The sequence below is a fragment of the Ceratotherium simum genome, chromosome X (genome assembly GCF_057802395.1).
Source record: "Ceratotherium simum simum isolate JZ-2026a chromosome X, ASM5780239v1, whole genome shotgun sequence".
NCBI lineage: Eukaryota > Metazoa > Chordata > Mammalia > Perissodactyla > Rhinocerotidae > Ceratotherium > Ceratotherium simum.
Window position 1 is genome coordinate 47,993,692 of NC_141940.1, and position 21,009 is coordinate 48,014,700.

Consider the following 21,009-nt stretch of genomic DNA (forward strand, 5'->3'; position numbering starts at 1 on the left):
GCTGTGTCCACCACATCTGCAGTTACTTCCTCCAGTGAAGTCCATGAGGGTTGAAATCAACTTCTTCCAAATTCCTGTTAATGTTGACATTTTGACCTCTTCCCATGAATCATGAATGTTCTTAATGGCATCTAGAATGGTGAATCCTTTCCAGAAAGTTTTCAATTTACTTTGCCCAGATCCATCAGAGGAATCACGATCTATGGCAGCGATAGCCTTATGAAATGTAACTCTTAAATAATATGACTTGAAAGTCGAAATTACTTCTTGATCCATGGGCTACAGAATGGATGTTGTGTTAGCAGGCATGAAAACAACACTAATCTCATTGTATATATCCATCAAAGCTCTTAGGTGACCAAGTATATTATCAATGAGCAGTAATATTTTGAAAGGAATCTTTTTTTTCTGAGCAGTAGGTTTCAACAGTGAGCATAAAATATACAGTAAGCTATGTTGTAAATAAACGCCCTGTTAGTCAGGCTTTGTTGTTCCCTTTATAGAGCACAGGCAGAGTAGATTTAGCATAATTCTTAAGGGCCCTAGGATTTTTGCAATAATAAAGGAGCATTGGCTTCAACTTAAAGTCACCAGCTGCATTAGCCCTTAACAAGAGTCAACCTGTTCTTTGAAGCTTTGAAGCCAGGCATTGACTTCTCCCCTCTAGCTATGAAAGTCCTAAATGGCATCTTCTTCCAATAGAAGGCTGTTTGGTCTACATTAAAATCTGTTGTTTAGAGTAGCCACCTTCGTTAATTATCTTAGCTACATCTGGATAACTTGCTGCAACTTCTACATCAGCACTTGCTGCTTCACCTTGCACTTTATGTTATGGAGATGGCTTCTTTCCTTAAACCTCATGAACCAACCTCTGCTGGTTTCAAGTTTTTCTTCTGTAGCTTCCTCACCTCTCTCAGCCTTCATAGAATTGAAGAGAGTTGGGGCCTTGCTCTAGATTGGGCTTTGGCTTAATGGAATGTTGTGGCTGGTTTGATCTTCTATCCAGACCACTAAAATTTTCTCCATATCAGCAATAAGACTGTTTCACTTTCCTATAATTTGTGTGTTCACTGGTGGTTCACTTTTAATTTCCTTCAAGAACTTTTCCTTTGCATTCACAACGTGGCTAACTGGTTGGCACAACAGGCCTAGCTTTCACCCTATCTTGGCTTTCGACATGTCTTCCTCACTAGGCTTGATCATTTCTAGCTTTTCATCTAAAGTGAGGGACTCTTAACCTCACTTGAACACTTAGAGGCCATTGTAGGGCTATTAATTGGCCTAATTTCAATATTAGTGTGTCTAAGGAATAGGGAGGCCCAAGGAGAGGGAGACAGACAGGTAACGGCCAGTCGGTAGAGCAGTCAAAAAACACACATTTATCGATTAAGTTCGCCATCTTCTATGGGCACAGTTCATGGCACCCCAAAATAATTACAATAGTAACATCAAAGATCACTGATCACAGATCACCATAACAAATGTAATAATAATGAAAACATTTGAAATATTGTGAGAATTACCAAAATGAGACGTGAAGTGAGCAAATGTTGGAAAAATGGCACCAATAGACTTGCTTGGCACAGGGTTGCCACAAACCTTCAATTTGTAAAAAATGCAAAATCAGCAAAGCACAATAAAGCAAAGCACAATAAAACGAGGTGTGCCTGTATAATATATTGTGAAGACCGCATTCTGATGGAATTGTCATCTAAACAGAGGCTAAATGAAGAACTAGTGAAGGTGTGTTCACAGAAAAGTTGCAAAGTCTTGTTAAGTGTCTTTGTTCCAGGAACAAAAGAAGTCAGTCTAAGGACAATTTAGGGGAAATAAAGAGATAAATGACCTTGAAACGCCTGAGGAGGAGTTTAGATGTCCCCATGAAGACAATGTGTAGTCAGTGAAACGTTCCAAGCATGGGTGTGCCATGATAATTTACACTTTAAAGACAATTCTGATCAGGTTGTAGAAAACTGATCACAAGGAAACAGGACTGAAGGCAGATAGACCAGTTAGGATTCTGTTGAAGTCATCAACGAGAGAGATGTCATAGCACTTGTAATTATTGAGAAATCAAATTGTATATATCTGTGTGGGAGGCAGCTTCTGAAATGGCTACCAATGTTCCCTGCCTCCTAGTATTTCTGCCCTTGAGAAATCCCCTCCCCACGTGTGTGTGAGGGCTGGACCTAGTTAATTGCTTCTAAAGATGACTGACTTCCTTTTTGCTTTCATTCTCTCTTCACTCCTTCTTGGCATGTACTCTTTGATGAAGCAAACTGCCTTTTGTGAGCCACCCTACTGAGAGGCCCATGAAACAGGGAACTAAGGGCAGCAACTGGATAACAAGCAGCAAACAAGAATGGAAACCCTCAGTCCGATAGCCCTGGAGAAACTGAATGCTGTCAAAAATCACATGAGTGGGCTTAAAAACAAATCATTTCCCACTCAAGCCTTTAGATAAGACCAGAACCCTGATAACACCTCACGTGCAGCCTGGTGAGGGACCTTGAGGCAGAGGACTCAGCCCAGCTGTGCCAAGAATCCTGAAACTGTGAGAAAATAAATGTGTGTTCTTTTAAGCTGCTAAATTTTGGGATAATTTGTTATGTGGCTATAGGTAAGTAACATCATCTACAACAATAAAATTAAAAGTTAAAATTCTTGGCCTAGTGGTAAAGTTTGGTGCACCCCACTTTGGCAGCCCGGGTTTGGTTGCCAGGCGCAGACATATACCACTCATTGGCAGCCATGCTGTGGCAGCGACCCACATACAAAATAAAGGAAGACTGGCACAGATGTTAGCTCAGGGCAAATCCTCCTCGAGCAAAAAGAGGGAGATTGGCAACAGATGTTAACTCAGGGTGAACCTTCCTCAGCAAAAAAAAAAAAAAAAAGTTAAAATTCTTTCAACATGATAGTCATGCACAAAAACATGAACCTATTTTCAAGTGCAATTGTATTCCTAGAAGCATGTGTTAAAATGGAACTGATATTCTTAAGTTATAATTTTGGATTTCTTGGGTCATCTCCCATATAGTATCTGGAGGGGATCTAATAAAAAAATTCAGCTCACTCAATTGACACACCTATCTTATAAGTCGTTAAACATTGTTTTAAAATAATGATATACTCATAGAAACAGAGATGAGATTGGTGGTTGCCAGAGGTAAGAGGTGGGGATTGGGGGAATTGAGTGGAGGTGGTGAAAAGGTACAAACCTCTAGTTATTAGATAAATAAGCTCTGGTGATGCAATATAGACCATGATGACTATAGCTAACAATACCGTCCTGCACATTTTAAAGTTGCTAAGAGAGTAAATCTTAAAAGTTCACATCACACATACAAAAAAAATCTGTAACTATGTGAAGTGATAGATGTTAACTAAACTTACTGTAGTCATCACTTTGCAATATGTACGTATATCAAATGATTATACTGTACACCCTAAACTTATACATTATATGTCAATTATATCACAATAAAACTGAAAAAAAACTAATTAAAAAAAGCAAAACAAAAAAAGTAAAAATAATGACATGAATGAAAATTATAATAATGATAATAATAATAATACCAAAAGGCATAGTTTAGGATTAGGGAAAACTAAGTAACAACCAGATAATACTGAATAACCTACTGAAAAGAAAGAATTAAATTTACTGTCACCAACAAGGCCTAATTGACTAAAGGGATTAGTTATAAACAATGCCTTAGAAAAGCTACCAGATATGAACTTCTCTAAATTAAATATTTCTTTAAAAAATCAGATAAACCTCTTATTCTTACTTATATCGTGCAACATATACTCTAGAACTGGTTTAATTGCCATCAATAGACAGTTGGAACAAAACATACCCCTTTGTGGTTTTATATAGTTGTGTTAAAAATTTCCACTGGATTTCAATGTGAATAATTTCTATTTGCCAAAATAAAACTAATTTAGCTAAAAAATGATTCTAAATGTGAATGCGTATCTGTGTGAATTGTAAATGCTATCAACTAAACGCCTGTTATTGTGCCTAATCAATACGTTTATCAGCAAAAATTTCTGAAACAAGAGAGACAGTCTCACTAACTCATAGCTAAAGAGTGTCATATTAAAATAACACAAGGTGTCTATAATGTTATGAAGCTAACCTCAAAGGAGCCCCGTAAAAAACTGATTTCATTATTTTATGTATTCCATGTATATTAATATACCCTTACCAAATGCCTAGTGACATGAAGACCACATTACTTCATTCATTATTAGAAGAGACAGATCCCAAGTCATAGCAATGCTTTACAAATGATAGATTCTATGCAGAAAATGCGTAAAAAATCTTAGTCATAGAAAAAATAGTCTTATTCCCTTCCATGAAGGTACAACTTCCGAGCTTTGGTTTAAGCTCTAAAGAACTGTCTTCGGTGCCAGGATAATAGGCTTACACATTTCACAAGATAATATATGTCAGACTATAGCATTAAAAAGGGATCAGTTAACTATGCAACAAAACGCACAAATTACTAAGGGCATAAAAGCCATTAAGTCATTGTTACAGCATAGGGAAGTGATTAAGAACAAACCTGGGTTCAAACCTGAGCTTTGCCACTTACTAGCTATGTGAAAAAGACCTACTGCTTAATCTCCCAAAACCTCAGTTCCTTCACCTATAAAACAATAATCATAGTATCTAGGGTTGGTGTGAGGAGTAAATGAGACGTAAATTTTTTTAAATGCTTAGCGAAGCTCTTGGGCTACAGTAAGTGCTTAACAAATGTGCTATTATTGCTATTAATGTTATTATTATGATTGCTATTATTATTGTTATTAGTAGTGATGGTGTTAGTAGCAGAAGTCGTACAATCACCATACTATCACCAATATGTAAAGATAGAGCCATTCTGAAGCCTACTCATTCAGAAGGCTGAAGATACACTGTCTCAATTTCTCCTTACAATTAGTGACTCTTATAATTCAACAATGGCATGTATCTCTGGCTCACAAATTCCTTTTTCCCTCTTCTACAGAAAGGAGGTGATTGTTCAATGCTAACATATGCCAATTGGAAATGTATACATGTGTCACCATAAGTTAAAATACTTAAAATGTTCATAATAAAAAGGCTTTGGTAAGGTGATAGACAAAGATGATCAGTTAGTTTACATATAGAAGTCCAAAGAATTTAGATATAGTAAAAATGATGAAATTATATACAGCTATGTATGACTTTTACTTGGCTGCCCGAAAGGGGTAAGCCTTCTCGGTTTGTTCCTTTATGTACTAAAGCTAACACAATAGAGCATGCATATTGTGTCATTAAGATGACAAATTATTTGTTGGGACACCAGGTCTCTTAGGACACTTTAGCACTATCTTATAGGGGGTGTGCACTCTGAGATTGACATCTCATTATTTTCAAGTCAATTCCAAGAATTTCTATATTATAAAGACAGAGATGAATTCAATTTTACCACTCTTGTTTTTTCATTGCTTCACCAAATATAGAAGACTGTATTAAGCAACCAAACAAGGGTGGGTATCTTCAAAAGCAGCCTGCTGATTTTAAGACTAAGAAACACAATTTAAAATATGATGCCAGAGGAAAAGTACTTTTACATAAATATATCTTCAAACCCGGTTCCGCCATAATTTTGAAGCTATGCCCAATATTTCAAGCATTGCAAAATGACATTTATATGCATTTGAAATATTTATAACACCTCAATTTTCTGTTATTATTAAAGCCAAACTGCACTACAGAAATATATTATTGAAGAAGCTAAATTTTATTAACCTCATGTTTATTTCTTATATTTCCTCCAAGCAACATTAAAACCAAAGAAATTGCTTACAATTTCCACACACACTATCTTTGTTCTTCTTGAAACCTCTAGAGAACCCTAGAAATTCTAATTAGGATTAGCAGTTATAACCTACATATTTTATTATTATTTCAAGTTTAGTTAATATTAACCATCATTACTTTAATTTCTACATAATATCACTGCTATCAATAATTACTATAGATTTTTAAGGAAAATAACACTATTATTGAAGCCTTGATGTTTATATATCCCCAAATATCATCAAATCCAATAATAAATAAAACACATTTACAAATTCCAACAGTTACACATACGTATATTCAAAAGTACTAATAGGGTCTTTTCCAGCTGCCTCTAACATATATATATTTTTTTCATTAATCCAGAAAACATTCTGAGATATATTTTGCCATACAGCATCATTATGGCTTATAAGAAGAACCTAAATATTATAAGCGTGGAAACACAGGAATGGGGAACTAGAAGAGACCCTAGAGATTAAGCTTAAGAATTCGCACTGGTCAGGATACCATCATATCTTGCCTAGGCTACTGGTATATGTTCACAATCAATGTTCCATAACCTATCTGTGAATTCCCATCACCTATCTATCTGGCAAAGGCCTGCTCAGTGGTTAATCATCAAATTATTGTGCCCCTAAGGCTTAAAGAACAAAAGCCCATTTCCTCAGTGTAAAGTTCACCTTACCACCTTCACCCAAAAGTCCCAACCCCACACGCCGTGCTTTCAACACAGTATGCACTTCACTCTCCCAACCATACTTTGCTAATGATGCTCTCTGCCTAGAATGTTTTCTTTCTTTCTTCTTCTATTGAAATTCCACTTAAATTTCAAGGCCCAGCTCAAATTATATCACCTCTGGGATCTCCATTTGCCCTACTCAAAATCAACTATTTCCATTTTCTGCTCCTATGGCTTTTTAAAAATATCTGTGCTAACATTTAATATAACTTGACTAAATGTAGTGTACCTCTTCCTCTCTCCCTCACTAGATGATGAGTTCCCTGGTGCAGGGAAAAGATCTTATTCATTTCTCTCTCTCTAATTTAGTATAGTATCTTGCACATAGTGGGTACTCTACAAATATAAACTAAATGAAGTGAGAGATCCATTCTCTCCCAAAATAGAAATAATTTGGTTTAGAATAGAAAATTAAAAATAATTTTCTCTAAAACTCTAAGAATAAGTAATTCAAATAGAAAGTATAATTTGATGGTACTTGCACATAATAAATATTTGCACATTTAAATATTACAGGTGGGGCCAGCCCAGTGGCGCATTGGTTAAGTTTGGCTTGCTCCACTTCAGCGGCCCAGGGTTCACAGGTTCGGATCCCAGGCGAGGACCTACACCACTCATCAAGCCATGCTGTGGTGGTGCCCCACAAAAAAAAATAGAGGAAGATGTGCACAGATGTTAGCTCAGGGCCAGGCTTCCTCAAACAAAAAGAAGACTGGCAACAGGTGTTAGCTCAGGGCCAATCTTCCTCACCAAAAATAAAATAAAATAAATAAATAAATAAATAAATAAATTAGTATAGGTATCAGAACTAGTATATTTTAAAACTTCTTTCTGTTTAGCAAACCGAAGAAACTTTAAACTCCCATGTTAAACATTTTCTTAAAACATAGACCAGTAATGCTTTACAAAGCATTTAGGGAGAACAGAGACAGGAGCTCTGGAAACCCCCTGCAGTAGGAGGAATTTCTCAGCGGTTTTGGAACACTGGGTCTAAGGGCTTTGAAAATAGGTCTTAGAAACAATGAGCTGCTCCTTCTGGAATGCACCTAAGTGAGCAGCAAACAGCAGCAGAAAGCCGTGCCCTGGAGCTCAGAAAGCTAGGGCAGCAGGGTTCAGGTTCACTGGAGCCAGAGCCTCCTGCTGATTTCTTACTGATCCTGCCACCTATTGATCAAATTATGAATCAAGGCACTGCAAGTGACAAGGAACTTCAGCTGTTACAGTAAAGCCAATCGATAGTTATTAAGTGTTATTAAAACAAGTGGCAGTTTTGTATCATTAAAATTTGTTTTGGCTATATTATGCATGTCTGGAATATGCAATGATGCTTAATTGTTCCTTTAAATGTCCCTTCAGAAGTAAATCTTAGTAAAAGTAATGGTACTGATGGTGCTCTGATTCGTACTCCAGTATAAAAATTAAGATAGTAGAAGTATGGGCCGGCCCTGTGGCTTGGTGGTTAAGTGCGCGCGCTGCGATGCTGGTGGCCCGGGTTCGGATCCCGGGTGCGCATCGAGGCACCGCTTCTCCATTCATCCTGAGGCCGAGTCCCACATACAGCAACTAGAAGGATGTGCAGCTACGACATACAACTATCCGCTGGGGCTTTGGGGGGAAAAATAAAATAAATAAAATCTTTAAAAAAAAAAAAAAAAGATAGTAGAAGTAGTATCATATAAAAAATTCAGAGAATCAGAGTTAAGAGGAATGGAAATACAGTATTCTCAGCAGTGAGTACATGAGAGCCTTTATATGATTTTCATTTAGTTTTATTTTGGCTTGATTAGGTTTTAGCAGCCGCAGGAAGAACTGCTTCTATTGTAACTGATTGGCTCTACCAAGTGCTGCTCAGAAGAGCAGGAAATTCTCTTGCTGAATTAACAGTTGTATTAAGTGTCAATAACTAAAAGAAAACACACACATACACACAGCATCATGTTAAACGAAAGGGAAAGGAGAATTAATATTTATTAAGTGCCGGTTATACCAAGCACTGTGCTGGGTGCTTTAAATATATAACCTTATTTAATTCTCACAACACTACTAGGTAAACATTAGTCTACTCATTTTATGGATGAAAGAATTCTGTCTCAGAGGTTACAAGTATCACAGCTGGAACGCAAATATGTGTGACTCCATTTCCTCTGGCTTTTCCCACTATAGCACACTACCTTTAGAAGCTCTCTAATGGGTTTTATACTTACTTCTTTCTCTCAAAACTTCATTTCCTTCATTTGTAAAAGAGACATTCTGGACTTCATCACTTCTAAAGTCCAGACTAACTCTAAAATTTTATGAAACCGGGCTGGCCCCGTGGTTTAGCGGTTAAGTGCGCGCGCTCCTGTGCTGGCGGCCTGGGTTCGGATCCTGGGGGCATACCGATGCACCGCTTCTCCAGCCATGCTGAGGCCGTGTCCCACATACAGCAACTAGAAGGATGTGCAGCTATGACATACAACTATCTACTGGGGCTTTGGGGGGAAAATAAATAAATAAATAAAATCTTTAAAAAAAAATTTTATGAAACCTATGATTCTTGTGGGACTCAAAACAAATATATCAATAAGGAAAAGAGCAACCACTTGATACAAAATGCTCAAAGAACTGGAGGGAGAATTTCACAGAAAAAGAAATTAAAATTGCCTATGAAGAAAAGACATGCTGCTCAACTTCACTCCTAATTTAAGAAGTAAAAATTATAACATGGATGATCTACCATTTTCACCTCTGAGATGGGCAAAGGTTGTAAGGAAACAGATACTCATTTATATTTTAAGTGGCACTATAAAGGGACACAAACTCTTTGGAAGGCAATTTGGTAACATCTATCAAAATTACAAACATTCACAGCATTTTATCCAGGAATTTTGCTTCTAGAATTTATTCTACAGATAGATTCTAGGTGCACAAAAGTATATGTAGATACATGTTCACTGCAGCATTGCTTGAAACAGCAAGACTGAAACTAATCTAAATATCCATTAATGGAGGATTGGTTAAATAAATTAAGATAGGCCCATACCACAGAATTCCATGCACTATGTAAAAAGAACACAGTAGATAAACACAAGCTATTATGGAATAATACCCAAGTACATAAAGTGAAAACAGCAAGACGTAAAAAACAAAACACGATAAATACGCATCTTCTTCTAGAGGCATAGACTATTTCTAGGAAGCAATGCGAGAAATACAAGTAAGAGTGGTTTTCTCTGCAAAAGAAGCTGTAAGTCTGGGATTAAAGGAATATGTTTATCATGACTTTTTTTAACTATATGAATACCTTGATATAAGCATGTTTCACTTCTTCAATTTAAAAAAGTAATTATAACAAATAGTCTCTGGAGTAATTGAAGAACCCTTTAAATGTGAAGTCTACCACAGCAAATAAGAAGGAAAATAAAAAACTAATGGCAGGAATTTTTTAAATTGTCAAAATTCTTCAGAATAATCTCATCACCCCAGATTTGTGTGTGTGTGTGTGTGTGTGTGTGTGTGTGTGTGTGTCAACTTCAATCTACAAGGAACAACAAATACAGCACAAGCACCTCTGGTGTGCAAGATAGAATAGAAGGGCTGAAAAGGAATAATTTTCACCTCTCTCTCTCTCTCTGAATCTTCCAGAATTCACATTCTCACATTCTACGGCATGTTGTGACAAATCAGACAAATGAATGGTAAAGGTGCTAATTCCAAGGGCGTGAGAGTATGGAATGTATCAATTTCTTAGCTGTAAAGACTCATTCAGACTGAAAAAATCTTATGCTTAACTGAACTATCAATTCTACAATAATTAGTAAAATAGTAATGTTAAAATAAAATACCAAAAATTCACAGTAATTAATGATGAGATTGAGAAGTTACCTATATAGTATCAAAATGATGTGTGAAATTCACAAGAGGTTAAGGATCTAATCATAAACAAAGCACTCTATTATCAAATCAGTAAAATACACTTATTAGGTACTAGATTTTGATATTATTCCAGAAAATCTGCTTACAGAAAAAACTATAAAATTTCCTAGGAAACCAAATTAATAAGTAGTACCAATGTTAAAGACTATTTAAACACTATGGCACCAATCTTACTCCAATTTCATGAAAATTTTTGAGCCATTAGTATTCTGTTACATTATTTTCTCTTACAAGGTGAATCAACAAATTCATCTCCTTTGCTTCTCAGTAAAAATGATAACTTTATAATAGAGGGATATAATCCAGGTATTAAACTATAAAAATAAAACTCATATTTTCAGGTGAATAATAATATTTATACAAAAGAAAACTAAAAGGAAAAAGAGCAATCCTTCTTTAGTTGCTGGGTAAAACATAATCTATTTGTTTGACTCTGTCCAGCGTGGAAGGATTACACGTGCATAAATTACTAGAAATTTTTAGCAAAGCAATGAATTCAATATATCAGAGTAAGAAATTTACATTTAAAAAAATAAAATGTACCTTTTAGTTGGGTAGCAAAATTCAGTGCCAATTTTGCAAAGAGATCTGGATTTTCAAACTTGTCCTCCTTAACTTTTAACCAGACACAGTTCTCAGATAATTCTCTGGGTTCAATCTGAAACAAAAATAACAAAGATAAGTTTCTAAATTAACTTCGTATTTAATTTTTCAGAGAATTCACTGTCACCAAGGTTGAATCACATTCCCTTTATTCATCTACCTACTAAATCAACTTTAGGATCTATAAAAAATAACACTTTTTAAGTAAATGTTTATTGGGAAAGTCACAGAATTCTACTGGTGTACAGAAAAGGCACCTGATAGCAATAGGCCATATAGCAAACTATATTTTAAAAAACCTTGTACCGGAAGGATTCTTAAAAATAATTTAGTAAATCCCTCCTCCAACTCATACATATTCTTCTTGCTCCTGGATTTTTAAAAATAAGGAAACTGAGATTCAGAAAAGTAAACTCCTCATGTTCACTGACTAGGTTGAAGGCAATAACCATAATAACTGACACTCACATATCTCCTACTATGTTTGGGTACTGTTTTAAGTGATTCCCATATATTAACTCATCTAATCTAATCTTCACAATAATCCTTTGAAGGATGACCTATTATTATCTCCATGTTAAAGATGAGGAAACTGAGCCCCAGAAAGGTTAAGTGGCTGCCCAAGCCAGTAAACGGCAAAGATGGAATTTAAACCCAGGCAGTGCAGCTCCAGAGAATTGCGTTCGTACCTACTACACTGAAACCCAAGATTAGAACTGCTGATTTTCCAGTACATCATGATGCTTTGTGATATGTAAGTACCATTACACTGTGCACTTAACTGCTAAATTAACATTATCATTACATTTAAACACATAGATAACTGGGCCAACAGCTTCTGGATCTTACAGTTTGGTGGATTGTACCTAAAAAAAATAACTTTTCTTCACAAACCATTTACACCATATTTACTCTTATGAACAAAGCATAATTATATGCTTAACTTTAAAATTGATTTAACCATTATTCTGGTCAAACCAATTTACTATGTAGATACTGTCAAATATCACTGTAAGTATGTTCTTGGATAAGTCATTTCCCCAAATGGTGGTCTGGGTAATTGTATTTTCATTAGAGGATTAGTTCCTAGTGAATGGAGACTGTGTCAATCTTGATAATAAGCTTTTCACAAGACATATTATTTGACAGTAATAAAGCAAAATAACACTCAAAAGAAAAAACTTTCATACATCATATCAAAAAACAATTAGCTTATGTCACTATTGAATCCTGTCACTTATTTAACACTATCTGAAAGCTTAAAACTAAAAAAACATCATTCTCTAAGAACAAAAATAACCAAGATGAAAAGGCTCAATAATAAAAAAAGATTATATTTAAGAATGTTATAGTACTTAAAGTTAACAATGGCAAAAGAATCAAAATTATTTTTCATTCGGTGATATATTTTGTATATTACTCTCTAACACCAATTTCACTTTGATTTTCCTTTTGCCTTCTACATTAATTTCAAATTATCAGTGGACTTTCCAATTCTCTAGGTACTAGACTAAAAGATGAACATAAGATGGTGAACTCACAAAGGAAAGCAAAAGAGTCAGCAGTCATGTTCTCAAACATTACATAACACACGTATGTAGCAATACAGTTATTCACATATTAATAATCATCTCCGGCTAGACAAAACCAAAAAACTTCAGTCATAGGATTACCTTTGACCAGTTGATTCTCTTCATGGACACCTCAGGTTTATATATTTTTTTCTGCTTCATTCCATACGGCAGATCAAGTAGTGCTCCTGGGGGAGGAGGTGGTGGAGGAGGTCCCCCCAACAAAGAGGGTGGCTGTGGTACACCAGGTAAAGGAGGTGGAGGAGGAGGGAGAACTCCTTTGAGCAGAGGTGGTGCTGGTGGAGGTGGGGGTGGAGGTGGCCCCACACCTGACAACACAGGTGGAGGAGGAGGGGGGTCTGGAATTCCTGCTGAACCTGAGAGTCCAGGTCCCTGAAATATAAATAATCCAACGAGTAAACGCTTACAGTAAAACATAGCAACAAAGAAAACTTATCAGTAGACATTTGTGGTTTATTTATTTAAGATTACACGTATACACTTTATTTAATTTAGCAATGTCTAAGGGCTTAACAGTACATGAAAAAGACTTACATAGATTTTTGATGAGCATTATAAACTTGGGACAATGACTACTTCTGCTAACACACTAATGCCAGGAAAGTTGGCATCCTCAAAGATTTTGTGAAACACTCCTCCAAAATAATGAAAAATTATCTTTCATTATAAATACATGCAAAGAAGAAGTGCTATATGGTTTGGGCCTGTTAGACTGGTTGGTTTGAATATGGGATAATTAATACCAGGTCATAGATTTGATTCCCTTGGGGCCAATTGGCTATACACAAAGAGTGTGCCTCGCAGCCCCAGTCACTTAGCTGTCTTCTAATACCAGTAATAATACTAAATAACATCCATTTGCACAGTAATATGTTTATCAATGTGTTTATATCTATTATTTCTTTTCATCCTTATTATAACCATGTAATGTAGGTAGCATATTTTGTGTGTGTGTGTGTGTGTGTGTGTGTGTGTGTGTGTGAGGAAGATCAGTCCTGAGCTAACATCTGCCAATCCTCCCTTTTTTCTTTTTCTTTTCTTTTTTTTTTTTTTGCTGAGGAAGACTGGCCCTAGGCTAACATCCATGCCCATCTTCCTCCACTTTATATGGGACACCGCCACAGCATGGCATTGAAGAGCAGTGCGCCAGTGCACTCCAGGGATCCAAACCAAGGGCCGCTGCAGTGGAGCGCACGCACTTAACCGCTACGCCACCGGGCCAGCCCCTAAGTAGGGTATTTTTCTCTCACCTATATCTCACCACTTATAGATTAGGAACCTGAACTGCAAAAGTTAGATGACTAACAAAAGCTCACATAGTCTGAAATGTGATCAAGATTTGAATATGGTTCTTCTCATACCTAATGCAGTCCTCTTGCCACCTTAGCAGACTGCCTCCTCACGAATGGGGTCATTTGCCATGAGGGGAATTATTTACACAGATTGGATTATGAGGAGAGTATAACTTATTTCTACTACAAGAAAGTAACTTCAAGCTCATTCTCTAGATAATGGATGACAGATGAAGGAGAACACAGCATTCCATATTGTCTACTTTTTTGATGATTAATCTGTACTTGTTTTTTTAAACCATTACTGATCACAATGGGTCACTTTCCTAAATAAATGAATATAAAAGCAAAGTTGTTTATTATATTATAAACATTCCTAAGAAACTCCTACCACTGAACGGATGTCTTTTGTAATCAAGATATGATATTAGATTAACTGAATGAATGGCTTAAAACTAATGAAATTTCTTGGTGTAGTGTTATTTTTATTTGGGGAGAAAGTCTTCTTATCTTTACTAATATGAATTTCCTACTTGGACTACTTAATAGTGCGAACAAAACTTAGAAATATCTTTAGAAAATAAATAAATTGAAGCATATTTTTGGAAAATCAATTTAAAGAACTGGTCTATTTATCAGAATATTAAAAATTAGCAATCCTAAGTAGATAAGATCATGGAAATGTTTCTCATAATATTCAGTGTGCCTGCCCAAATATTTTATTCACATATCTGAATGTTTGTGTGTGTGTGTGTATACATATATATATACACATATATATGCATCAAAAGTGTTTATATACTTTGCAAATGACAATCCTCTCCTGGAATGCAATCCTCTCCTGAGACTGGAAAGAATTAAAGATGGGATTAAAATATGCAAAACTCTGGGGCCAGCCTGGTGGCGCAAGCGGTTAGGTGCTCGAGTTCTGCTGCAGCGGCCCGGGGTGCGCCAGTTCGCATCCCAGGCCGCTTGGCAAGCCATGCTGGGGCGGCGTCCCATATAAAGTGGAGGAAGATGGGCACGGATGTTAGCCCAGGGCCAGTCTTCGTCAGCAAAAGGAGGAGGATTGGCAGATGTTAGCTCAGGGCTGATCTTCCTCACAAAAATAAATAAATAAATAAATAAATTGCAATATGCAAAATTCCTTTAATTTTATTTTTACTGCAACAAAATTATAGAAAACAATCTGATGGAAACCAAATAAATTCTGGGGAAAATTAAAATAATTTTCCTGAAAAGTTCAGGAAATTAGTAATTTACCCTACAAGTTTTGTATATAAATGGATTTGTTGAATAATTTTAAAGTTAAAATGTATATCCCACTTTTTATTAATAGACAGCAAAGTTAAAGTAATACGTGTTTGTAAACATCAAATTTTGCCTCTATTAGATCATATTTATTTTTTTTATTTTTTAAAGATTTTATTTATTTATTTTTCCCCCCAAAGCCCCAGTAGATAGTTGTATGTCATAGCTGCACATCCTTCTAGTTGTTGTATGTGGGACGCAGCCTCAGCATGGCCGGAGAGAAGCGGTGGGTTGGTGCGCGCCGGGGATCCAAACCCGGGCCGCCAGCAGCGGAGCGTGCGCACTTAACCGCTAAGCCACAGGGCCGGCCCTAGATCATATTTATGATATGAAACTTGTGCAACCATAAAAAATGCTATTACTTTAACATAAGATTTTACTCAAGTTAAATACATATTTTACAAATTTTATAAAGAATCTCAAACATTTATATTAAATGCCACCAGCCTTTAAAAATCAAATCATATGAGCCCTTTTCTTCCCTCCCATGAACAATTAGGGATAGAAAAATTAAATTAGCTACAATAGAGTATTGAGAATTGAATATGGCAAATGAATAATTTAATATTTGACACAATTTTGTGTGCACTAGAAAGGACTGTGTGACTCTGCACTTTTACAGATCAGTTAATTTAATAATAAATAACCAACTACTCACTAAAGGACTAAATGGTAGGTGCAGCAGGGCCTTGAATAAGAATAATAAGTAAAGACATTGTCCTCAAGGTGCTTATGCACAAGTGGAAGAAATAAAGCAGGCACACAAATACGATATGAGTGGTCTACAAAAGTGATATAGAAGTTCAGAGAAATTCCCTAACCAAGTTTTTGGCGAAGCTTTCCAAAGCATGTCTTACTGAGCCTATCCTTAAAGGATTATTTCGTAGGCACATATGAGCAAGGGAGGGCATTTCTGACAGAGAATAACATAATTTAGCATTTCTCAACTAAGTTCCATGAAAACACTATTTTCCAGGAGATGTTCATAGGTGGTCTGAGATAAAAGGTTCTGTGGTAAATGAGTTTGGGAAAGCTGTACGAAAAAGAATTAGACAAGTTTCTTCAATGTAGCACATCTCAGACCCTTTAATATGCTAATGAATATTGTGAATATCCAAGAGTAAATTTATTGTACCAAATTTATTGGACCACAGAATGTTTTCCTCATGACAAACCTATTAGCATGTCTGTAACTAATGTCTGAGAAATGCCGGCAGAAGGAAAAGTGTGGAGACAGTAAATTCTAAATGTGAAGGGAGAAAAGGTGACTTAACTGCAACAGAGGCTGCAGTTAGGGTAGCAGTCAGGGACCAGGCTGCAAAGGGGAGATGAGATAAAGGAGCCCAGGATAGAAGGCCTTCAAATTCCTGGTAAGCAGATTTTTATTTAATCCTGAATGCAACGGGCAACCACTGAACATATTAAAGCCCAGAGTGACAATAATCAGGGCAGTGTTTTAAGAAGATTAATTTGCCACAGACATAAAGGATAAATTTGAGGAGGAAGAGACTACAGGCAGGGGGAAAAGTTAGGAAATAATTGTAATATTCCAGGCAGGAGGTAATGAGAGAGTGGCCCTGGAGGATTCTGGGTTTTGATGCAAGGGAAAAAAGAGTCGGAGAAAGAACTGACATAAAACAGTGACCAGCTTAATTTGTCAGGTGGTGGGGCAGGGAAAAGGCAAAGAAATTCCAGCTTTACTATCAAAAAAATTGGTGGTAAAATTTAAACAAGAATGGAGGCCAACCTGGTTTGAGGAAAGAGAGTGACTACAAATAACGGGTTTGATTTCAATATGGGGAGAGCTAATCAAGAGCTGGAAATATACGACAAACTCCGGAGACTTGACACCTACCAACAAGTGATATTTAAATTTATGTTGCTAAATGGGATATTAGTGCAAGGAGATACAGAGAAAAGAGCAGAGGACAGAACATTGGGGAATGTCACCATGTGGGGGGGCAAAAACATAAAGGGAAACTAAGTTCTCAGAGATGTCAAAAGGGAGGTCAGATGATACAAAAAAGGAGAAAAAGTTCAGTGAAAAGAAATTATCAAATATTACAGATAAGTGAAACAGGCTAAGGGTAGGAAAAGGCCACTGCATTGGCTAATTTGGAGTTCATTGGTGAGTTCTGAACTCGTTTTTCAGTAGACTGATGGAAACAAACCTAGTGAATCAAGAAACACCTACTGAGCATCCACTATGTTAAGAGGTAATCTTCTATTTCTTAATATTCATTTAAAACATAAAATGCGTTGAGAGTACTTAATCAGTTCTAAAATTTAGACACCATACTTAACATTTAAAGTGTATATGGGAGCTTTTCATCATAGGGAATGTAGGTTTCGGAAATGTAAAAGTTCCTAGGTTTTGAAATTATGGTAGTCAAGATTTAGAGAGATCTCAAAAAGCTTTTGGGATAATTAAAATTAATGAGCATTTCCACATTCTTTTTGAAAGAAAATACTATGCATCCAATTTTTCAAATCATCATGAAAATTTCATGTCAGAAACAGTTTTGCTGGTATAAAATATTCCATTAAAAATATTCTAAGCAGTTTAAGCAACTAACGCCTTATTTTTATCCAAATATTAAAATGATTTATTGTCCTAGAAAATCAAATCTGCGGAGTTATTTCAACTAAAACGTGAAACAGCCAAAAAGTCTGCTTCTGGTCACATTTTTCCTTCCATCTAACAAGATAATTTTCTACCATCGAACTCACTGTGACATGACACAAAGTCTATATCTTCTTTCATTACCTGGGTTCGAAGTTGCTGGATTTCTGTTTCAAGCTCTTTGATTTTTTCTTCTCTTTTTTGAAGCTCAGCTTGAGCTTCCTGTCGAGCTGTGAATTCTTCATCGAACTGCAATGAACACCACCATAAATGTACTAATATAGTTTTGAGAATTAACTAAGTGGAGTGACTCCTGCTTTGCTGAATTCCCAAGTCACTCAGAAAATCAGACCTCTTGATTATTTTCATGACAATTAAGCACCCCTATGGGGAGTGGGGTATTGCTTGTGGTGAAGAAATATGCCCCCAACCCAAGGTAAACAAACCAATTTTTACTTCTGGAAAAAAATATACAAAACAAATTTTTAAAAGGGTGGACTGAGAAGTCTCTCTTCACATACAATGGACATTTTTATTGTTTTGTTATTGAAAGTTAGGCTTTAGAATTAATCATGTTTTTTTAGTGTTTTATCCCATACTTTTAAGTTTATTGAATTAGAAAATGAAACAAAAATTAGCCATCAAGCAGTTCAACTTCTTAACTATATTTAATTTTGAAACGAGATTGCACATTTAGAACACTCAAATGGATGTACATTAATACAAATTAGAATATTTCTATTATAATCTTAATTACTTAGCATCCAAAAACTGGGGCTCCACAAAATCTAACATTAGGATGGTATATGGCAGATGGCATTCTCCTTCAGATGGTTAACCAAAACATTTGTATAAAATGTTATAAGAGGGAAAATGAGAGGTTAAATTACGGTAATGCAAAGCCAAAGAGACCATCTGAATGGTGAATATCCATTCACTGCATCCTGCCCAGCCCTTACCTCAGTCAGGGCTCTAAGCAGTCCCAAACAAGCCTGCATACATAGAGTGAATACTGCTCACGTTCAGCTATAGAGCATTTGCCCTTTATTGTCAATATCACATCAAGTCATTTTAGAAATCTATACATTATTCCAATGATAGTATTTCTGTTTCTAAAAGTGATATATCTTACTGTCTAGAATTGTCTTTCAAGTTTGCAGAACAACAAAAAAGTTGTTCACTGTTAATAAATATTCATCCTCATAGTAGATTTGACCTTTGGGAATTATAAAATGCCATCCAGATCCAAGTCTGAAGAAAGATTGGTTAAGCAAATTGGATAATAATAGTGTTTGGGTCAAACCTGAACTACTACTTCATTAATCATTTTGTTAATCTCTACTTGAGTCCCAGGAAAATGTCTCACAAAGTTTGGTCCAAATCATCTCTAATCTCTTTATATTTCAAACCCATCCGAGATCCTTCAGAGTCAATAAATGACCTTGTTTCCTAGTTCACTGAGAGGATGGAGCTTTTTCATTCAACTTCACTACTATCCGTGTTAAGATTTATGTGATTCTATACTCTCGTCCTCCCTCCCAAAGTTAGCTTCTCCTGTGTGCTTCTCAAGCATGGTATCTACCCAAGCACACTGCTCACAATTTTCCTCTACAAATGGTTTATTAGTACATTTGAAGAGAGGCACACAATGTTTCTGCTTGTAATTTAAAATGATCTTAATCTGTATACACGTAGACTATGAAACACAGAAACAAGAGCTGGAAGACATCTCACACGCCCGCTAAACTTGTCCTCTCCTTTTAATGACAAAGAAACTAAGATCCAAGAAGAGTAAGTGGCATACTTAAAGTCACAGCTAATTAGTGGAAAAGCTAAGATCAGATCTTACAACTACTGCTTCTCATTCTAGCTATCCCCCCGCTTTTTTGATTTTTACTACTTTATATGGCCTCTTAAAATCACCCAGAATAAGAGAAGTCATGCAGATAACCACTGGGAGACCATACATGTTTTCATTCTAAATGTTGGTGATGAGAATAAAGCATCAAACACTGCAATTTCTTTTTTACTATTTTAGGACTCCTTTTCCCATAATATATGCCTACAGAAAATTTTACCAGATAGATCATCATAATTTGCTCCGTCTTGTGGTGTCTAATACAGTGCTAGTGAAAAATTAAGGAGATTCTAAGATTTTCCAAGGGAATTTTAAATGTGCTATTTAAAACAAGAACATTAGAAATATAAAGGTCTATTAATCAAAAAGCGTGCATTTTCGTTCACCAATAAAAATGACAGCTTCACACAAACATTTTATGCTCAAGCTCTTAAAATCTATTCTATAACTGAAAGAGCAAAGACATTTCTTCAGATGCCCTGAAGTAACTTCAGTAATAGTCTATAATTTCTGGAGTGATAGCAAAAGTGATTATCTAATCTCCAAGGTAAGTCATAACTTTGAAGAGACAGCAATATGTAAGGACTTTATCTTGCTGTCAGAAGGCTGAAAACTGGAGAGCTTTTAGACTTGTGCTTCAATCCTTCTCCCTGCCACCAACAGAAGAGAAATACTATACTAATGCTTCATAGCGTCTAGAACAGAAAAATGCAACTTTCGGTAGAAGCTAATAAAATTATAGTATCTTTCATGAAACAAGGAAAAGACAATCTGAGATCTAAATAAAATTGAGATATTCATAAAGCTGGCATTTACATAAGGCATTAACACACAAAGAAAGGGGAACTTCAAATTCCACCAAGCCTACCTGAAGTAGCAGCATCATATAAAAATGGTAATTATAAAATTCAAAGATAAGTCTAAGCAGAGAGAAAAAAAACCATTGCATCATTCTGTTGCTATCAATAGCACTGACTTGAAAGAGCATAACACAGATAACACTAGCTAAACAGCTCACAGGTCTCCCAGGAGCTACGTATTGTCAATGAGAGCTGAAGGAAAGCAATGGGGGAATGTATTTTCGTTGATTTCTTCTAACTACATCCTTCCAGCAACCTAATTTTATTTCATTTACCACTTTAATAGAATATGGCTAATGTTTTTCTTTCATAATGGATTAAAGGTGATGAAGAGGGACCAATAGCAACCTTATCTTATCAAGAAAGAAATCAATATTCTG

At 35.9% G+C, this 21,009-nt stretch overlaps 1 protein-coding gene across 4 annotated transcripts in view; it reads right to left on the bottom strand.

Moving 5' to 3' along the window:
• Window positions 1-21,009, bottom strand: part of DIAPH2 (diaphanous related formin 2) — an 825,716-nt gene that overhangs the window by 558,125 nt on the left and 246,582 nt on the right. For all 4 annotated transcript variants that reach the window (XM_087427460.1, XM_014795691.2, XM_087427457.1 and 1 more), the window contains 3 exons: window positions 18,056-18,160; window positions 12,767-13,057; window positions 11,034-11,148 (listed from right to left, as the gene is read on the bottom strand). In XM_087427460.1, the coding sequence (XP_087283586.1) occupies window positions 11,034-11,148; window positions 12,767-13,057; window positions 18,056-18,160 (511 nt within the window). The remainder of the gene's footprint in view (window positions 1-11,033; window positions 11,149-12,766; window positions 13,058-18,055; window positions 18,161-21,009) is intronic.